Here is a 16,969-nt window from a genome sequence, read left to right on the forward strand (position 1 = left end):
AGATCACTTCAAATAAATTTAAGATTAACAAAACCCGCAAGCCAAAATGTCTAAATCTGTATGTTTTCATTTTTGCTACAAAGTACATATAAACTGAATCTACTGAACAAAGATTGGTATTATTTAATGATGGTAGATATTACTCAAGGGCTTATGTATTTTACTTCCACAGAAGAGGGTTTACAGTATATTATCAAGTAGGTGAGACTAGAGGAAGTTAAGACTCATAAAAGTATCCATGATTGCAAAACCAGGCAGCACCCAAATTTTATTACTTCCAATTTAAATTCTGTGTCTCAAATAAGTTTTCTAAAAACACTAAAATAAAATTTTCTCTTGTGGAGATTTGAAAGTTAAAACAAATTATTTTTAATATCGCTCACTGTTTTGAAACAGAAATGTGGATGAATATTTAAATTTTTTCATTGAATTTAAGTGTGAGGTAATGTCATAGCTTGCCACTAGGAATTGTATGGAAGGCATTGACTGAGACTTGGTAACTTACATTCACTTTTAAAGGGTTTTATTGGATCTACCTCTTGACCTTACTTAAATTGGTCATTTAAACGGTATTACTTTGAAACCCAGCAAAACATGAATGATAGAGCTAAAGTTCAAACTTCCATGCATAGAAGGGAAACACAGTTAGCAGATTCATGAGTATTGCCCTTATGTACAGTACAATTTAGGAAACTGTTCATTTGCATATGCATCCTTTTAGAAGGTAAGACCTTCAGCTTTGATCCATGTTGCATTTCGTTTAAATTCCTGGTATGAAAAGCAACATTTTGAAACAGGAAGCTTTTATTTATTAAGGGCCTACAATCAAAGGAAAGCTTCTTACTTTAAAAATCAGATTTAGTAGTAAAAAAGTAAATCAAAATACACTTTTTGAGTTTGTTTATTGTTTTTGCTTCCAATGGAGAATAGCCTGATTTAAATTTTATTTATGATTCTGGAGTACATTTGTGAAATATTAATATTTACAACAGATTTTCACTTAGAATACTGAGAACAGTTCCTGAAATACGTTTTAATATTTTAATCAGAAAAAGGTTTATGTCATGAATAGTTAATGCATGAACTAATTAAAAAGTTTTGTTTTCTTCTGGGTCATGTGAGTAAATTAAAAAAAATCACACTTTACAAAGTTCATTCCAATGCCGTTTTGAGAAAGAGCAATAATTTAAAAATCTTTTAAAATATTATGAATTCCAAAAGTAAAACAACTTGCATTTTATTTATTTAAATTTCATGTGAAATGCCTGTAGTATATTTGGAAAAGTTCATTACATTGACTTTATTTGAATAAAATTTTAAAATATTTTTTGTGGGGTGCCTGGGTTGCTCAGTCGGTTGGGTGACCAACTTCGGCTCAGGTCATGATCTCACGGTTCATGAGTTCGACCCCTGTGTCAGGCTCTGTGTTGACAGCTCAGAGCCTGGAGCCTGCTTTGGATCTGTGTCTCTCTCTCTCTCTGCCCCTCCCCTGCTCGTGCTCTGTCTCTCTCTGTCTCTCAAAAAATAAATGTTAAAAAAAATTTTTTTAAATAAGATATTTTTTTTGTTTGTGTCTCCAAACAACTCTATGCTAGTAGGGTTATATTGCAGATGCAAAGATATCTGGTTCATATATAAGTTCAAAAGAAGTATTCTCAAATAATATTTTTGGTGGTAACAAAATGTACTCAATGATCACGATTTTGCTCTTTCTGGGGAAAGTCTCCTGAGATATATAATTATACCAAGATATTAGCAAAAGATATCAGCATACCTCCAGGTTACAATTATCCCTAAAATATCTAATTATCCATATCCATTTCCTTTACAGTCTCAAATATCTATCAGTGTAGAAGAGTGGGAAGACACCAAAGATTGCAAAGAACAAGGTCATCACCGAAGCAACCACCGCAACTCAACATCCAGCGACCAGTCAGACCATCCCTTGCTGCGGAGAAAGAGCATGCAGTGGGCCCGAAGACTGAGCAGAAAAGGTCCAAAACACTCTGGTAAAACAGCTGAGAAAATAACCCAGCAGCGACTGAACCTCTACAGGAGGTCAGAAAGACAAGAGCTTGCTGAACTTGTGAATAATAGAATGAAACACTTGGGTCTTTCTACAGCGGGATATGGTATGCTCTTTAAAAGTATTGTGTGATATGGACTTGTGATTTCTTGCCATGGTTGTTGTATAGCTGGTTCACATTTAGTAAGTTAAGAATCACATTTTTGTTTCACAGGCCAATTTGAAATAACTACTGGCATTTATCTAATATAGAAAATTATGATGACAGCCAAAGTAAATGCCAAAAATGTTAAGTATTTGCATAGTTCTTTAGGCACTCTGCTGAACCTGTTACATAAATTGTCTTAATTTTATTTTTCACCAAAACTCTTCCATTTTAGAGATAAGGAAACTTAGTCAATAACTTGCTAATTAGCTTGTTAATAGCGTGGCTGAGATTTATAACCCGTTCTGTCATGTTCTTACACATGCACACGCGTGCACATGCACACACACACACATACCACATCTTATTCTAGGATCTGGGATAAAATGAATTTGAGGCATGGGCAAGCAACTAAATGTAGCAGTCACAGATGAACTGAAATGTTTCTTTAAATTTGTTTAGTTTCTTGTGGTCCAGGAACAAAAGTCTCCAAAAGCTTTAATTCGAAGCTCAAACAGTACTTGATATATAGTATAGATCTGTATCAATAATTATTATTTCCTATGTTGATCTGTGACTGCAGTATAGATCAAAATGCACAGCTGAAATAAAAAACAAAGATAATTTAAAAATACATTGTTTACTAGCCTATGAATTTTATTAAAAAATTTGTCACACTTCAGAGTAAAGCCAAATGATAAATAAAATGGTGTTGTTATAAATATAACTTGGGTAAATCAGAAGCTAAGATAATGTAAGTATTATGCAGGTTAAGGATAAAACGGAATGCACTCTATATTTGCCCCCAAAGTTTCAACTTGAAACAGTGTACGTAGGGAGAAAGTTTAGTTGTTGAATTAGTTAGAGTTTAAAAGAAGTTAGCCTGTGTTTCTCTAAACATATTTACTGAGTACCAACTCTGTGCCAGGAACTATGCTAGGTGCTTTATGTGTATTTTTTATTACTCTTCATAACCCTGATTGGATAGGTGTCCCGTTTTACCCTAAGAATTTGAAGCTCAGAGCTTAAAGGCCTTGCTCAAGGACATACAGTTGAAATGTATTGGAGTCAGGATTCCATATGTAATTGAATTGAAACAATTATTTTTTACTTAAGTGTAGTACAGACTTATCCATGACCAATAATTTTAATATAATCACACAAGGTCTTACATTAAGAAATAAATTAGAAGAAAAATTTATCTTCTTTTTAAAAATTATATGAATAGCTCTTTGCTAATTTGATGACACTAAGTATGATTGTATTTCGTATAGAACTATAGTCCTATATTTGTGTGTACTTTTGTTAGTTATTATTCAGCTACTCTTTCTTTTTTTGGAAAGTTCTAGTAAATGATTGTTCATCCAAGTTCCAGCTGTGTTTCATGAACATTATAATCCAAGGCTGGTCCTGTAAGCAGTGTGGCAGATAACAGTTTGACTCTAAGAGACACAAAAATGCATGAACTGGCTGCATGGGAGAATCATCAGGGAACATATTATGTTTTTGCTAATGAAACTTCTATCAGGTACCTTGCATTTAGTTATTATCTGTGTTGTGTTTTTTTTATATAAATTTGTTAATTTAATTCTCACACTAACTCTTACAGAAAGGAAGAATGGATATTGTCCACCTTCTTTTTTTTTTTTTGCTCTCTTTTCCTTTTTATTTCTTCTTCTCTCTGTCCATTTTAACCATCTATCCATCCATAGATCCATCAATCCTTTCTAAAGCCATGTGTTGGACACCTTTAACAGCATAAAGATTATGAGAATAGGACTTGAGATTTAATACATCATGGACTTACTAGACTTCTCCATGTGTTCCTAACTCATAATAATTCATCCATGCAACAGATATTATTGGCCTGTACTGGGAATAGACTAATGACCTGTTGAGATAGGACTTCTGCATTTATTAGACTTATATTTTAGAAGCCAATAGATTTATCAGATTATTTAACTCCTCCAAGCCATTTTTTTTAATCACTGTGAAATGTAAATAATAATACCCATCTCATAAGTGTCTTGTGAGGGACAAATGGGATAATCAGTAATGTCCTTAGCTCAGAACTGGCATTCAATTAATACCACAAATCTTCCATATATCTATTTAAGTACTGTATGTATATCTGTGTTTTATACATAAAAGGAGTAAGTTGTGGTTTTTTTGCCCACCTCAAAAAACAAAACAAAACAAAAACAAAAAACAAATTTTGCACCCTCAGAGGCAATATTGCCTCCATTGAGGATGTATGCTTTAAACCAGTTATTATTTTGCATGTTTGCCTTCCTTCCTTGAGAGAAAGGGAATGTCTTACTCATCTTTTCATCTTTGTATCCCCAACATATTACACATTTCCTGACACATAGGAACCCAGTAACTGCACATTGAATGCGTGAACAAATGGAATGCTTACAGGTGAGAAAACAGGGTCTCAAATATAAATGATTTCCTAGCCTACTAGACACTCAAGTCAGTACTTTAAGACTTTTGACTCTATGTCTATTTATGTTTCCACTATACCACATGTTCTTTGTACATATTGTCAGTATTTTATGGTGATTTACAGTTGAAAAACATTTTTACATACTTAAAAAAGTGCATGATGATTAATTTAACCACAAGTTATAATCTGCTTTTTTTCTGAGTTAGGTCTGGCGTGCTCTAAAAGAATGAATAGATTACTTTTGACCTGTTGGATATGAGACATAAAGGAGAGGGAAATGGAAGAGTCAAAAGATGACTTCTGAGGGTTCTTATTTGAACATTAAGTGTATGGTGGTGACATTCACTGAGCTTAGAAAAAGAAGACAAATATGTTGGGGTAAAGATATAAATTGAACTCAGTGCCTAAAAGACTTCCAGTAGGTGATGCTGTAAAAGAAGCTGAATTTCTGCTATTGGGTGTCAGAAAAAGAAATGAGATGTTATGTAGACTTGAGACTGTATATGCTGATAGAGCATTTGGATTTTAATTAAAGTCATGGGAGTAGATGAAATAACCTCTGATGAAGGGCTATTCTCTTAGAACTTTGGAAAAAGCTTGTATTTTTCAGAAATGTTAAGGGAAGGAATATTTTTTAAAACAAGAGACTGAAATGTCTATAACTGAATTGCCCAAAAGATGTGCCATATTACAGTAGTATGCTATCAGTTTATTACATGGTTTATCATGACACTGATCCTTTATACTTTCAGAAAGCCCTGTGGGACCTGGGGTGCTTAGAGGCACTCCTCAGGCTGGTTACTTCCAGCCATAAGCAATTTTGTCTGTTATCCCAATGTGAGTGCAAATATCATTTCTTTTGTGTTCTATGATGTGAAAAATGTTGGAAAGCATTGGGCTGAGAAATAGGAAGCAATATTAATAATGCCAAAGAGTATTGTTGAGTATAGTGATAAGTCATTGATGGACCGTGGTGAAAGTTGTATCAGTGAAGTGGCATGTGGACAAGTCAAATTTGAGTAGCTTGAGGAACGATGTGAGGTAAGGATTTGAATATAGTGGATATAAATATATTAGGGACCCCAAGGTATTGAAAATGTAATCTATCTCATTGTTCCACCATCTATTGCTTCTCTTGCCAAAATCATATTACAGTAAAAGATAAATGTGGGAACTCTGATTCTTTTGTCCACATTCCATCCAGCAGGTAAGAAGGAGATACCAGAGAACAAAGAGTGGTCTTTTCAGTTAAAACATATTATCAAATAATTACACACACCATTTCTATTATGTCCATTGGAAAAGAATATGGCTTATTTTTGATGGCCCAAACCTAACATTAAAGAAGACAAGAAGAAAGACTATTTAGAGACAACTATCTGTCTGCCACAGTAGATATTTTTTAAGAATTTTCATTGTGAAGGAAAGGTGAGAATACGGAGCTAACTGCATGGGAAAGTGGTGAGGGGAGAGAGACTGTTTTGAAGATCAGGGAGATGGGAGCATGTTTATTAAGATTGAGCCATTAGTGAAGAAGTTGGAAATACAGGAAAAAGATCATAGTTGGAACGCTTAGCTTACATATTTGGAAATGAGCTTAGATATTTCAAAATATTTGTTTTAAATGCAGTAAATTTGTAAGTATTTTGACAGGAAGGTGAATAACATTTTATGTGATGTTACATAGTATACATTATGTGGCCAATATTATTTTCTAAATCTAAAAATTCAATTCTGGAACACATCTGACCCTATGGATTTGGGAGATGGAATTTGAGGACCTGTATATTTTGGGAAAATAGATGAAGTGAAAAATCACAAATTCTGCTTGCTTTCCATTGAATTTTGGGGGGAAATTTCAATATAATTTTTAAAACTTCACCTCAAAGTTCATGGCATTGTATACTAGCTAGCCATGTGTTTTTAGGCCAAGTTATTATCTTCCTGAAAATCATGTTTTTTTAACCATCAAAAAAGGATAATAAAGCTTTCCTAAAGGGATGTGGTATAAAATAATAAAATGTATGTGCAAAAAAATAATCTCTAAACTATACAGCAAATATGAATAATTATAATTTTATGTTCATAACTAGCCTTATTCTTCAACAATATATTTAGAATGGCTCTCGCACTCACAAAAATTATTCTTTCCAACTATTGACAGATTCTTGATGATTAGCCACAGAATGGCACACACTATTAAGTATAAATTGGCAAGCAAGTCTTCCTAGTGTGACTGCTCCTACAGGTGCTAGCCGGTTTTGACATGGATTGTTGTAAATTTTGTACTGTTACTAAAAGATGAAACCCCAAGGGAGGAAAAGAAAGAAATTCTTTTCAGTAACAAAGAGATAAGTACTAGTTAGACACTGGCTTTTATTACATCTACCAGAAAGTCTTAGTTTCCTTCTAAAGTAAATTTATAATTGCCCAAAATAATGAACAGATTAGACAAAATATTGTTTTAATAGCCAATTTAGAGACTCAATTGTTAATTATTCTCCTTCTTATGGGAAAGAAATAAGCAAAATTAACAAAAAGATTGTTATTCCCACCCAAGTTACAATAGACAAGGTGGTGGTAGAAGGAGGAGGGGCAGTACTAAGAGGAGGAGGAGGAGTAATAATAGCAATCATGAATTTCTCATACTGTTTTATAAATCAATGATCATTTTTATATAAGCTTTTAACAAAAAATTTCCCAAAATCTTAATCCAAAAATCAGGTACCTAATTTAGTACAAAATTATTTACAAATTTATCCTAAAAAAATTACCAAGAAAGGAAAAAGCTCCATAGATATTTCTTATGGAATGTTTTGCAACGCTTAGTACTTAGCAGGAATAAGGCTAGTATCTGAAGTCACTGTAACAACTTCATCAACACATTAGTATTTCAAAAGAAATTGATACTAAATTTTTATTGTTTTTGAAATATATTATTTAACTTTTTCCAATACAAATGAATACAATAATATTGATATGTACAGTCAATATGTTCCTGGTATAGATTCCCAGAATATGGATGATTTTATGTTACTCTGTATTTCCAGAACTGATTCATTCTCATGAAGAGTCAGTCAGAAATAGAAGAATACATAGATGTGCTTGTTTTATGTTAATCTCATTGTACATATAGAATATTAATAGAAAAATATCAAACTCAATGCTTTTCTTAATAGATAAAGTAATGAAGCTTTCAAAGGGCATAATTGATGAGGTGATAATGATTTCTGGTAAATGAAAATATTTGAGCAATGAACTTTTCATATATCCCTAAATTGAAACTATACAGTTTTTCTTCATGGAGTTGTAACATGTCCTTCTCAGGACATTAATTTTTCAATAATATCAATATTTTTACATAATTTAACACTGCAGTCAACTTAATTGCACTTAAGTATACATATATTTTATCATTATGACTAGAAATTCAAATGCTGTGTTTTATGTGTGTGTAAGAAAAATGTGGCCAATATGAATAGTGGCCAATTTGAATAAACGAAATATTTTTTACCATTAAGAAAAACAGTCGGTTGAATGAACTTTTTACTCAGCATATTATCGACAGAACAAAGAATGGCTACCTGAAAGCATTAAAACAACAAAAAGAAACTTCCAATTATGATGACCATTTATGCTGTCAATTTAAATAACTAGAAAAAATATAAATCAATAGCGTGCAGACACTTGAACAAAAGAAATCATAACTCCGTTTCCTGAAAAAAGAGAATCAGATGGACCCAAGAGATGGAGATGGACCCAAAATAAAATATATATGCATTTATATGACCTTTTCCAGTAGAAAAATCAGTCAACAGAAACAGATCCAGAAAAGCATAAATACTAAAGTAGTTTTTACAGTATCGTTTATATGTTCAACATTGTAGAGGAAAACAGAAGTATGATAAGGAAAGAAACTGAAGATTAAAAGAGACCATACTGAATTTCCTAGAGGTCAGAATTTATGATGCAGTATTAAAAATGAAATGTATGCTGAGTGGCATTAACATCAGAATATTGCAGAGGAAAATATCAATGAACATAAAGCCAAAGCAATAGACTATCCAAAATGCAGACCAGAGAGAGAGAGAAAAAAAAAACCTTGAAAAAATAGAATGTTACTTATGGTGTGACAGTATCATGTAGTCATGTAATTGGTGTCTCAGAAGGAAAGAAGGGAATGGATATTTGAAGAAATAATGACCAAAATTTTTCCAAAGTTGATGGAAACTATTCAAGATCTGAAGTTCAATGAAGCTTGAGCAGTATAACAAATACAATAATGCCAAGACACAGTGTACAAAATTGCTGAAAGCCAATGATAGAAGACTTCAAAAGGAGCCTGAGGAAAAAGACATTTTATAAATGAAGAACAAATACACTTGAATCTTGAACAACACAGGTTTGAAATATGCAGGTCTACTTATACATATATTGTGTTCAGTATACACATACAGTACTGTAAATTTATTTTCCTTATGATTTTCTCCAAAACATTTTTTCTCTAGCTTACTTTATTTCAAGAGTACGGTATATAATACCTATAACATACACATGTGTTAAGTGACTTTATTTATTGGTAAGGCTTTTAGTCAATAGTAGGATATCAGTAGTGAAGTTTGGGGGCAGTCATAGGTTACAAGCAGATTTTCTACTACATAGGGGGCTTGCAACCCTAACTCTTGCATTGTTCAAGGGTCAACTGTACAAGGATGACAGCAGACTTCTTGACAGAAACTTTGCAAACCAAGACACAATAGAGAAACATCACTGGAGTACTGAAAAAAAAAATAGTGTACCTAAAACTTTAAATACAGTAAAAATATATTTGTAAAATAAAAGCAAATAAAGACTATTGTAGACAAACAAAAGCTGAGAGAATTTGTCAGCAACAGATCTTCACAATGAAAATAAATGTTAAAGGAAGTTCTTAAGACAGAAGAGAATTGATGCCAGGTGAAAATTTAGATCTGAAAAGAAATGGTAGGGGTGCCTGGCTGGCTCAGTCAGAAGAAAATGTGACTCTTGATCTTGGGGTTGTAGGGTCGTAGGTTCAAGCCCCATATTGGGCATAGAGATTACTAAAAAAATAAACTTTTTTTTTAAAGAAAGATAAAAATAAATGGTAAATATGGGAAAATATAAAATATATGTTTTACCTCATAAATTTTGTTTAAAGACAATGTACTATTTATAACAAACATTTTAAGGTTTATAGAATATATACAAGCAAACATGTATGGCAATAATAACTCAGATAATAGGAAGGGAGAAATACAACGTCAGATTGTTATACTACATATGAAGTGGTATGTTATTTAAGCATAGCTACTGAGAAGTTAAAGCTGTACATTGTAAACCCTAGAGAAAGAAACAGCAAAGTACAGTACACCAGTGTTTGTTAAAAAAAAAAAGAAAAGAAAAAAGAAAGAAAGAAAAAAAGAAAAGAAAAAAGAAAAAGAAAAAAAACAACCATCCTTGCTTGTTTGTATATTATCTATGACTACTTTTACTTTACAGTGTAAAAAGTTTAATAAATACAACAGAGATCGTATAGCCTGCAAAGCCTGAAATATTTACTATCTAGCCCTTTACAGGAAAACATTTGCCAAACTATGACCAGGAGAAAATAAAAATAATGAAATCAAAGAGATATAACTAACAACCAATAGTGCAAATGAATTGGAATGATTTTAAGAAGAAATTTTTAAAATCTTAAAAACACAACTAGGAAGAAGGTAAATTAAACCTAATTATATTGATATTTATATTAAAAATAAATGGACTAAACATTTCAGTTAAAAAGCAGAATTCATCAGATTAGATGAAAAAAAAGGCAGGGTCCAACTCTGTATTGTCTAAGAAATGCACATAAAATTTAAAGAAACAAATAGGTTAAAAGTAAAAGCATAAAAAATATATTTTTTGCAATCATAAATCCAAAGAAAATTGAGTGGCTATATAAATATTAAAGTAGATCCATGCCATACCATGGATGCTTTACGTTATGCAAACATTATGCAAAGAGGGGAAAAACCATGCAGAAACACACTGCAGACTTCTAGAAAAGTGATTGTTTTTAGAAATAAGTGATTGCTAAGGGTTGGGGGAGTGAGAGGAACAACCGACAGCAAAGGGTAGGAGGGAGCTTTTTGGCATTATGGAAATGTTCTCTATCATAATTATGGTATAGCTTGCATTACTGTATGTATTTGTCTAGACTCCTCGTGCACTTGGAATTAGTGAATTTCATTTTTTGTTTAACAGGAAGTGTATGAGATAAAAGAACAGCAGTGATTATCTTAAGATAACTTAAAGAATGTTTAAAATCATATAGGAAGTTTACAGTAAATTTAGTGTTATAAATAAACGTATAACTACAGATGCGTGACCTCTATTCTGAAGACTGTATTTACATACTGTACTGCTTCTCAGAAAATTGCTAAAAAGGTCTATGAAGGAAAGGACTTGGCCTATCTTTTCATTGCTCTGTCCTCTGATTTAGAATTGTAACTGGTCTAATCATAACCAGTTAACATTATTAAATGACTAAATTGAAGAACAAAATAATACATGTGTGACAAATTATGATTATCAACTATCACAAAAGTGCCTCCTATAAGTCATATGGAAATAATACAGGACAGCTGCAAAATTGGAAAACATTATTTTTAGGTTGTGCAGATATTATGTTCAATACATTTTCTTCAGCCTCAGATATTGTTTCAGGTGAAGTATCTTTAAATTTAAAGCAGTGTGATCAATTGTTAAAATGAAGAAAAAATATATAGTCTTTCCAAAATCTTTTAGATTTTCTGTGGTATATTTATTCTACTTTTTAAGAGTATCAACTAGAGTCATAGTTTTAAATTTAGAAGTACTTCACCTGAAAACATACCTAACACGTTTGAAAATGTAATTAATGTTCTACTTAAAAATAAGTGTACCTATACTCCTGACTTTGCAGACAACCTGTATCATTTTGACTCACATCACTTAATATAAAATATCTGCCGTCAGAGTATTTTGAAAGAAACGAGCATTTATTGAGCAGCTCCCATTCACCAGGGACACAAAATTACTCTGAATTACTTCAGTACTTGGTGGGGGTGGGAGAAGGGCACATGCAGTGGAGAAAGCATTTTAACAAAACAAAACTGGACTTTACACCATTGAAAAAATATGTTCTTAGAAGTATTATTCACTTTTACTTCCATTATTTTTGTTTTTGAATACCCTATCAATTTCAAAAATAATGATAAAATAGGGTTTTGTGTTTTGGTCTTTTAATATTTATAAAAGATAATAGATTTTAAAAGGTTAGGAAACATTGCATACTGTATTTTAAAAGGAAAATTGAGCCTAAAGTAATTAGTTTTGTGTCTGAAGCTAGTAAGTGATGGAGTGGCTCATGGCAGAGTTGGAACTGAACAATTTCTGTAACTTGGCTTTGTATCATGCTGCTTGTTTTACTAATTATTTCATCTAATCTTCATTTCTTAGTGGTTTATATGAAGGGAGGTTACAAAAGTCCTGATTTTTATCTTATGTATCATAAAATAGTTCTAAATTATTGGAAGGTAATGAAAATTGCTTAAAATAGAGGTAATTAAACAGAAAGATTCTTTTATCCTTATCTCTAACCTTTTTTTCCCCTTAGACTGGCAAGTTCAGTAAATTTGACAAAAGAGTTGTACTCATAAGCATAGCTTGGTATTAAACTAAAACAGATGAGCAAATTAAGTCAGCATTATAAAACTCGCCAGTTTTATAGTTGAATAACACATAATATGTTTAGAAGTTTAGAGGTGGGAAAAATGAAATCATCGCTGGGTTATGCTACTACTGATTATTTGGATTATTGGACTATGTAGAAGAAATAAGCACTGTGCAACTGAGAGTATTTTCCTCAATGAGGTTTCTTGCAGTGACTGAAGAAAAACATACCCTCACTCTGATACATCAATTTCTTTGTCTTTGCTTTTTTCATCAGCATCCATATATGCTGTTGTATCTCTCCCATCTAAGACCATCTCAGTCTCTCCTTCCCTCCCTAATGGCTCCCATGTTTCCTACCCCTACTCTATCCCCACTTTTTCAGGCTCACTATCCCCACTCTTTCAGGCTCACTAGCTATCTTTTCCTCCCTTCTTTCAAATTTCCTTCATTTCCATTGCTCCCAGGATACCATCATCTTTCACCTGGGCTTCTGCACTGTCTATCTACTCTTCTTGAGACCAGACTTGAGGCCCTAACGTCCATTTCCCACAAAGCAGCCAAGGAACATAATATAGTCAATAGGAAATTAGATCGTACCACTAAATCTTCCACCCTAATAGCCCTTCTTGGTTTCCCATTGCTTTCAGAATAAAATTCGAGCTTCTGATGAACATCTATAAAGCCCTACGGGATCTGGTCCTAGCTTGACTTTTCAACATTGACCCCAGTTAATCTCCTTCTTGCTCACTTCAATCCAGGGCCTGTTTTCTGCAATTTACACTCAACCATCTCAGTCTTTCCCATTGCTGTTCTCTATGGACACTTTTCTCCCCCCTGTCTTTGTATGCTAACACCTTCATACTGCAATATCTATACAGTTATTGTTTATAGGTTATGAAATGACTTTGCCTGCACAATAATAATAGGAAACCTTTATGTAGCACTTAATATAAATCAGACACTGATTCTAAGAACTAAACATTTATATTAATATATTAATTTTACATTATATTAGTTATTCATTTATAATTTAATTCTAACATTAACCTATGAGATAACACTATTGTTCGCCTCCCTTTTACAGGTGAGGAAATCGAGCACAAAAGATTAGAAGAAATTAAGTAATTTGCCTAAGGAGGCCTTAGCATGAGTAATTGAGAAAACTGGATTTCTTTCTTTCTCTTTTTAATTTTTATTTATTTTGAGAGACAGAGCACAAAAGCAGGGGAGGAGCAAGAGAGAGAGGGAGACACAGAATCTGAAGCAGGCTCCAGGCTCAGAGCTGTCAGCACAGAGCCCAACACAGGGCTTGAACTCATGAGCTATGAGATCATGACCTTGAGCCCAAGTCAGACGCTCAACAGACTGAGCCACCCAGGTGTTCCGAGAAAGCTGGATTTCAACAGAGGCAGTCTGGTTTTAGAATCTCTGTTCTTAACTGAGTCTCTTGATTTAAAATGTCTCTTTAGGGGAGCCTGGGTGGCTCAGTCTGTTAAGTGTCTGAATTTGGCTCAGGTCATGATCTTGCAGTTGGGGAGTTCCAGCCCGCATTGGGCTCTATGCTGACAGCTGAGAACCTGGAACCTGCTTCAGATTCTGTGTCTCCTTCTCTCTCAGCCCTTCCACCCCCCTCCCCCCGCCTCTCGCTCTGTCTCTCTCTCTCAAAAATAAACATTAAAAAAATAATAAAAAAAATAAATAATAAAATGTCTCTTTAATTATATAACACATAATGGATATGCTTTTGGAAATATTTAATGAAACCTACACAAATTATGTAGTATTTCAATTTTTTTCTGATCAAATTTCGTTCTTCTTATTTAAAAGTATTCTTAAAATACTTTAACAAGAAGTATTTTGTAAGAACAACAGGAGTATAAATCCATTTCCTTTCTAATGTGATCTATTTACTTGAAACACTCTAAGCAGAATATTTGCTATATGAAGATTGTGATTGAATAATTGCATATGCTAATTAATACAGCAAATTAAGTTTCTTGGTAAATACTACTGGAAATTTTAAAATATCTTTTAAATTTTTCAATATTCTAGTACATTTATTTTTAATTTTCGCAAGATAATTTTTCATTTATGATAATTATATCAATGATGAAATAATTTCAATAAAACGATGCAAATGTAGAGTGATTTTTATTTTCTCAGGGTCAGATATTAGTTATCAGGAACACGCTGAATGTTCTCACAACGGATTTTCTTAGCAGATATTTTTCTGATAGGACATGGAATATTGATTCTGGTTCATGAAACATTTTAAAAAGCAAATTTATTAATTCACTAAATTTGTTGTAGTTTTGGTAAAGAGCCTTATTTAATCCACTGTGACTTTGCCACTACCAAAGAGGATGATTATAATAGGATCTTAAAGATCTAGGAGACCTACCAGTTTCCCCATCAGAATTCAGAAATAACAAAAGAATAAATATAAGGAATGACCGATAGAGACAATAATTCCAGACTTGCAGCTGAAAAACTAGACCATTGAATGTGGTTTTGATATGTGGCCACAACAGGCTTTTAAACCTTGCTTCCTAATTCTTAACCACAGAGTCACAAAGGGAAGGAGAATGAACTGCAGGACTTCCCAAAAAAGCAGGATGACAGAGAAAAAGCAGACCAGAATTAACTCTACAGCAAGGCAGACATGAAAGAGAGAGAGTGGCTTTGAACTCAGCAACTTCTTTTAACTTCTTTTAACCTAACACTGAGGAGAAGTCAGCAAGGGGTGGATGAGGAAAGAAACCAGGAATGATGAACTCTGATTGTGTTACCCATGCATGTCTTGATATAAATCATATGGGATTATGGAATTGAGCACATTAGCAAAACATTTCCTTTGATTTCTGGAGTGCATGGAAAAATGAAAATCTTCAAAATGATAAATAAGACTACTTGAGCAGAAAAAAATCAACACAATAGTTGTATCTATTGCTATAAAGTTCTCAGCTATCTACACAGTTTTTTCACTTATAACAGGGAAACCAAGTCACCAATATATCTTGACTTCATTCCAGGTGTTAAATGAGTACAACATTATTTTAATAGTCAACGAGAGAGGTTGGGGATTAACATGGACTGAGAAGTTATTTGTTAAAATTGTTTTTCCTCTAATGCCATTGTTCAATAATATTCATTGTTTATATGGGAAATTTAAATAATGCCACTGTTTTACATAAGAAATTGAGTTAGACATAACCAAATAAGATGGAGATTTTCTGGTAGGCTGGTTACATTGTAGAGCATCATGTTTCAATCTCCAGAATGTACTATCAGTATGTTCCTTTGTATAGCACCTGGGGAAATTCAGACAAAAGGAAAGTTTCTCAAAAAGCATAGATAAATCAAAATTTCTTTTTATATAGAAAAAGGATCTCTGTCATCTCCTACCAGTACAAGATGTTTTGAATTGGAATTATACCTAATTTGAAATAAGCTCAACATCATATATTCATTGGATTTCCAAGCTCCAACTGGTTGAGTTAGCCATCTACCTGTAGGTATAATTGACAGGTTTGGCAAATAAAAAATACAGGGTTGCCAGTTAAATTTGAATTTCAGGTAACAAATAAATGTTTTAGCATAAGTATATCACAAACAATATTTGGGACACATGTGTGTCAAAAAATTATTAGTTTTTATCTGAAATTCAGATTTCACCAAGCAGTCTCTATTTGGCCTGACAATCCTATCCCTATGCCAGGATACAATTACTTGTGTCCACCCCAGAGACATGCAACCAAACATGTTCTTTTTTAAATATAAATGTTATGATTTTATTATTATAATGGTTTTATTGGCAAACTTATGGTGAGTTCGATTACGTTGCAGTTTATTGTCCTTGTAAGATAAAGATGTTCATTTATAGACTTTAAAAGTAGGGCACATCTGCATATCAACTTGAACTATCATAACCGAAAATATTATTAAATTTTGCTCATGAGAGTGATAGGCTTCTAGTTAGAGGAATACAGTGATAGGCATTATTTTTTAAAAAATGATACATATTTTCCAGTGCAGGAAATTATTAGAGTCAAATATGCTGGCCTAAAAAAGACCTTTACTTGACGCATTTGAATATTGATATATCTCCATTGGTATGAAATACATTCTTAGAGTTTGGATCAAAATGCAAAACTCAGTACTTTTGTTCAGGAACCAAGCTTATCTGCAACTGAAGTGGCTAGAAAGATATTGTGGCTTTAGAGAAGGATTTTGAGCAGTATCCTCACAGCCTAAAAATACTACCTTTGGGAGGATTGATGTTTACTGAAGTATGTGTCCACATGGCTTTACATTTACATCTTATCATAGCTTTGGCAGCTAAGAAATTCAGATCTCAAAGCTGTTTTATTTTTAAGTGCCTAATATAATGCAAGTTAGCTCTCCAAACTTGATGGCTAACAATGTCTTCAGAGTGAATTGAAAAAAAATGAAAGAACATAGCCTTTTATTTTAAAAATACATATTGTTTTAGAAGAAAAACAAATAATTTAGCAGTACACTTTCCTTGAAACTTAGTTAATTCTACGAGAATCTTTATATTTTGCAAAAACATATCAGGTATATCTTATAACAAAGTCAAACATATTTAGAGCCTTCAACCTTTTTAGAT

The 16,969-nt window shown here is 32.7% G+C and overlaps 1 protein-coding gene across 13 annotated transcripts in view; it reads left to right on the top strand.

Annotated features, from left to right (window-relative positions):
• The window catches only part of KCNT2 (potassium sodium-activated channel subfamily T member 2), a 363,444-nt gene that overhangs the window by 333,475 nt on the left and 13,000 nt on the right, over positions 1 to 16,969 (top strand). For 9 of the 13 annotated variants that reach the window (XM_019822157.3, XM_019822159.3, XM_019822161.3 and 6 more), the window contains one exon: positions 1,832 to 2,132. In XM_019822157.3, coding sequence (XP_019677716.1) covers positions 1,832 to 2,132 — 301 coding nt within the window. Of the gene's footprint in view, positions 1 to 1,831; positions 2,133 to 3,514; positions 3,700 to 4,543; positions 4,593 to 16,969 lie in introns of all 13 variants that reach the window. The other 4 variants (XR_002151372.3, XR_006592112.1, XM_019822162.3 and 1 more) reach the window with 4 other exon arrangements.

Source organism: Felis catus, chromosome F1, assembly GCF_018350175.1.
Source record: "Felis catus isolate Fca126 chromosome F1, F.catus_Fca126_mat1.0, whole genome shotgun sequence".
NCBI lineage: Eukaryota > Metazoa > Chordata > Mammalia > Carnivora > Felidae > Felis > Felis catus.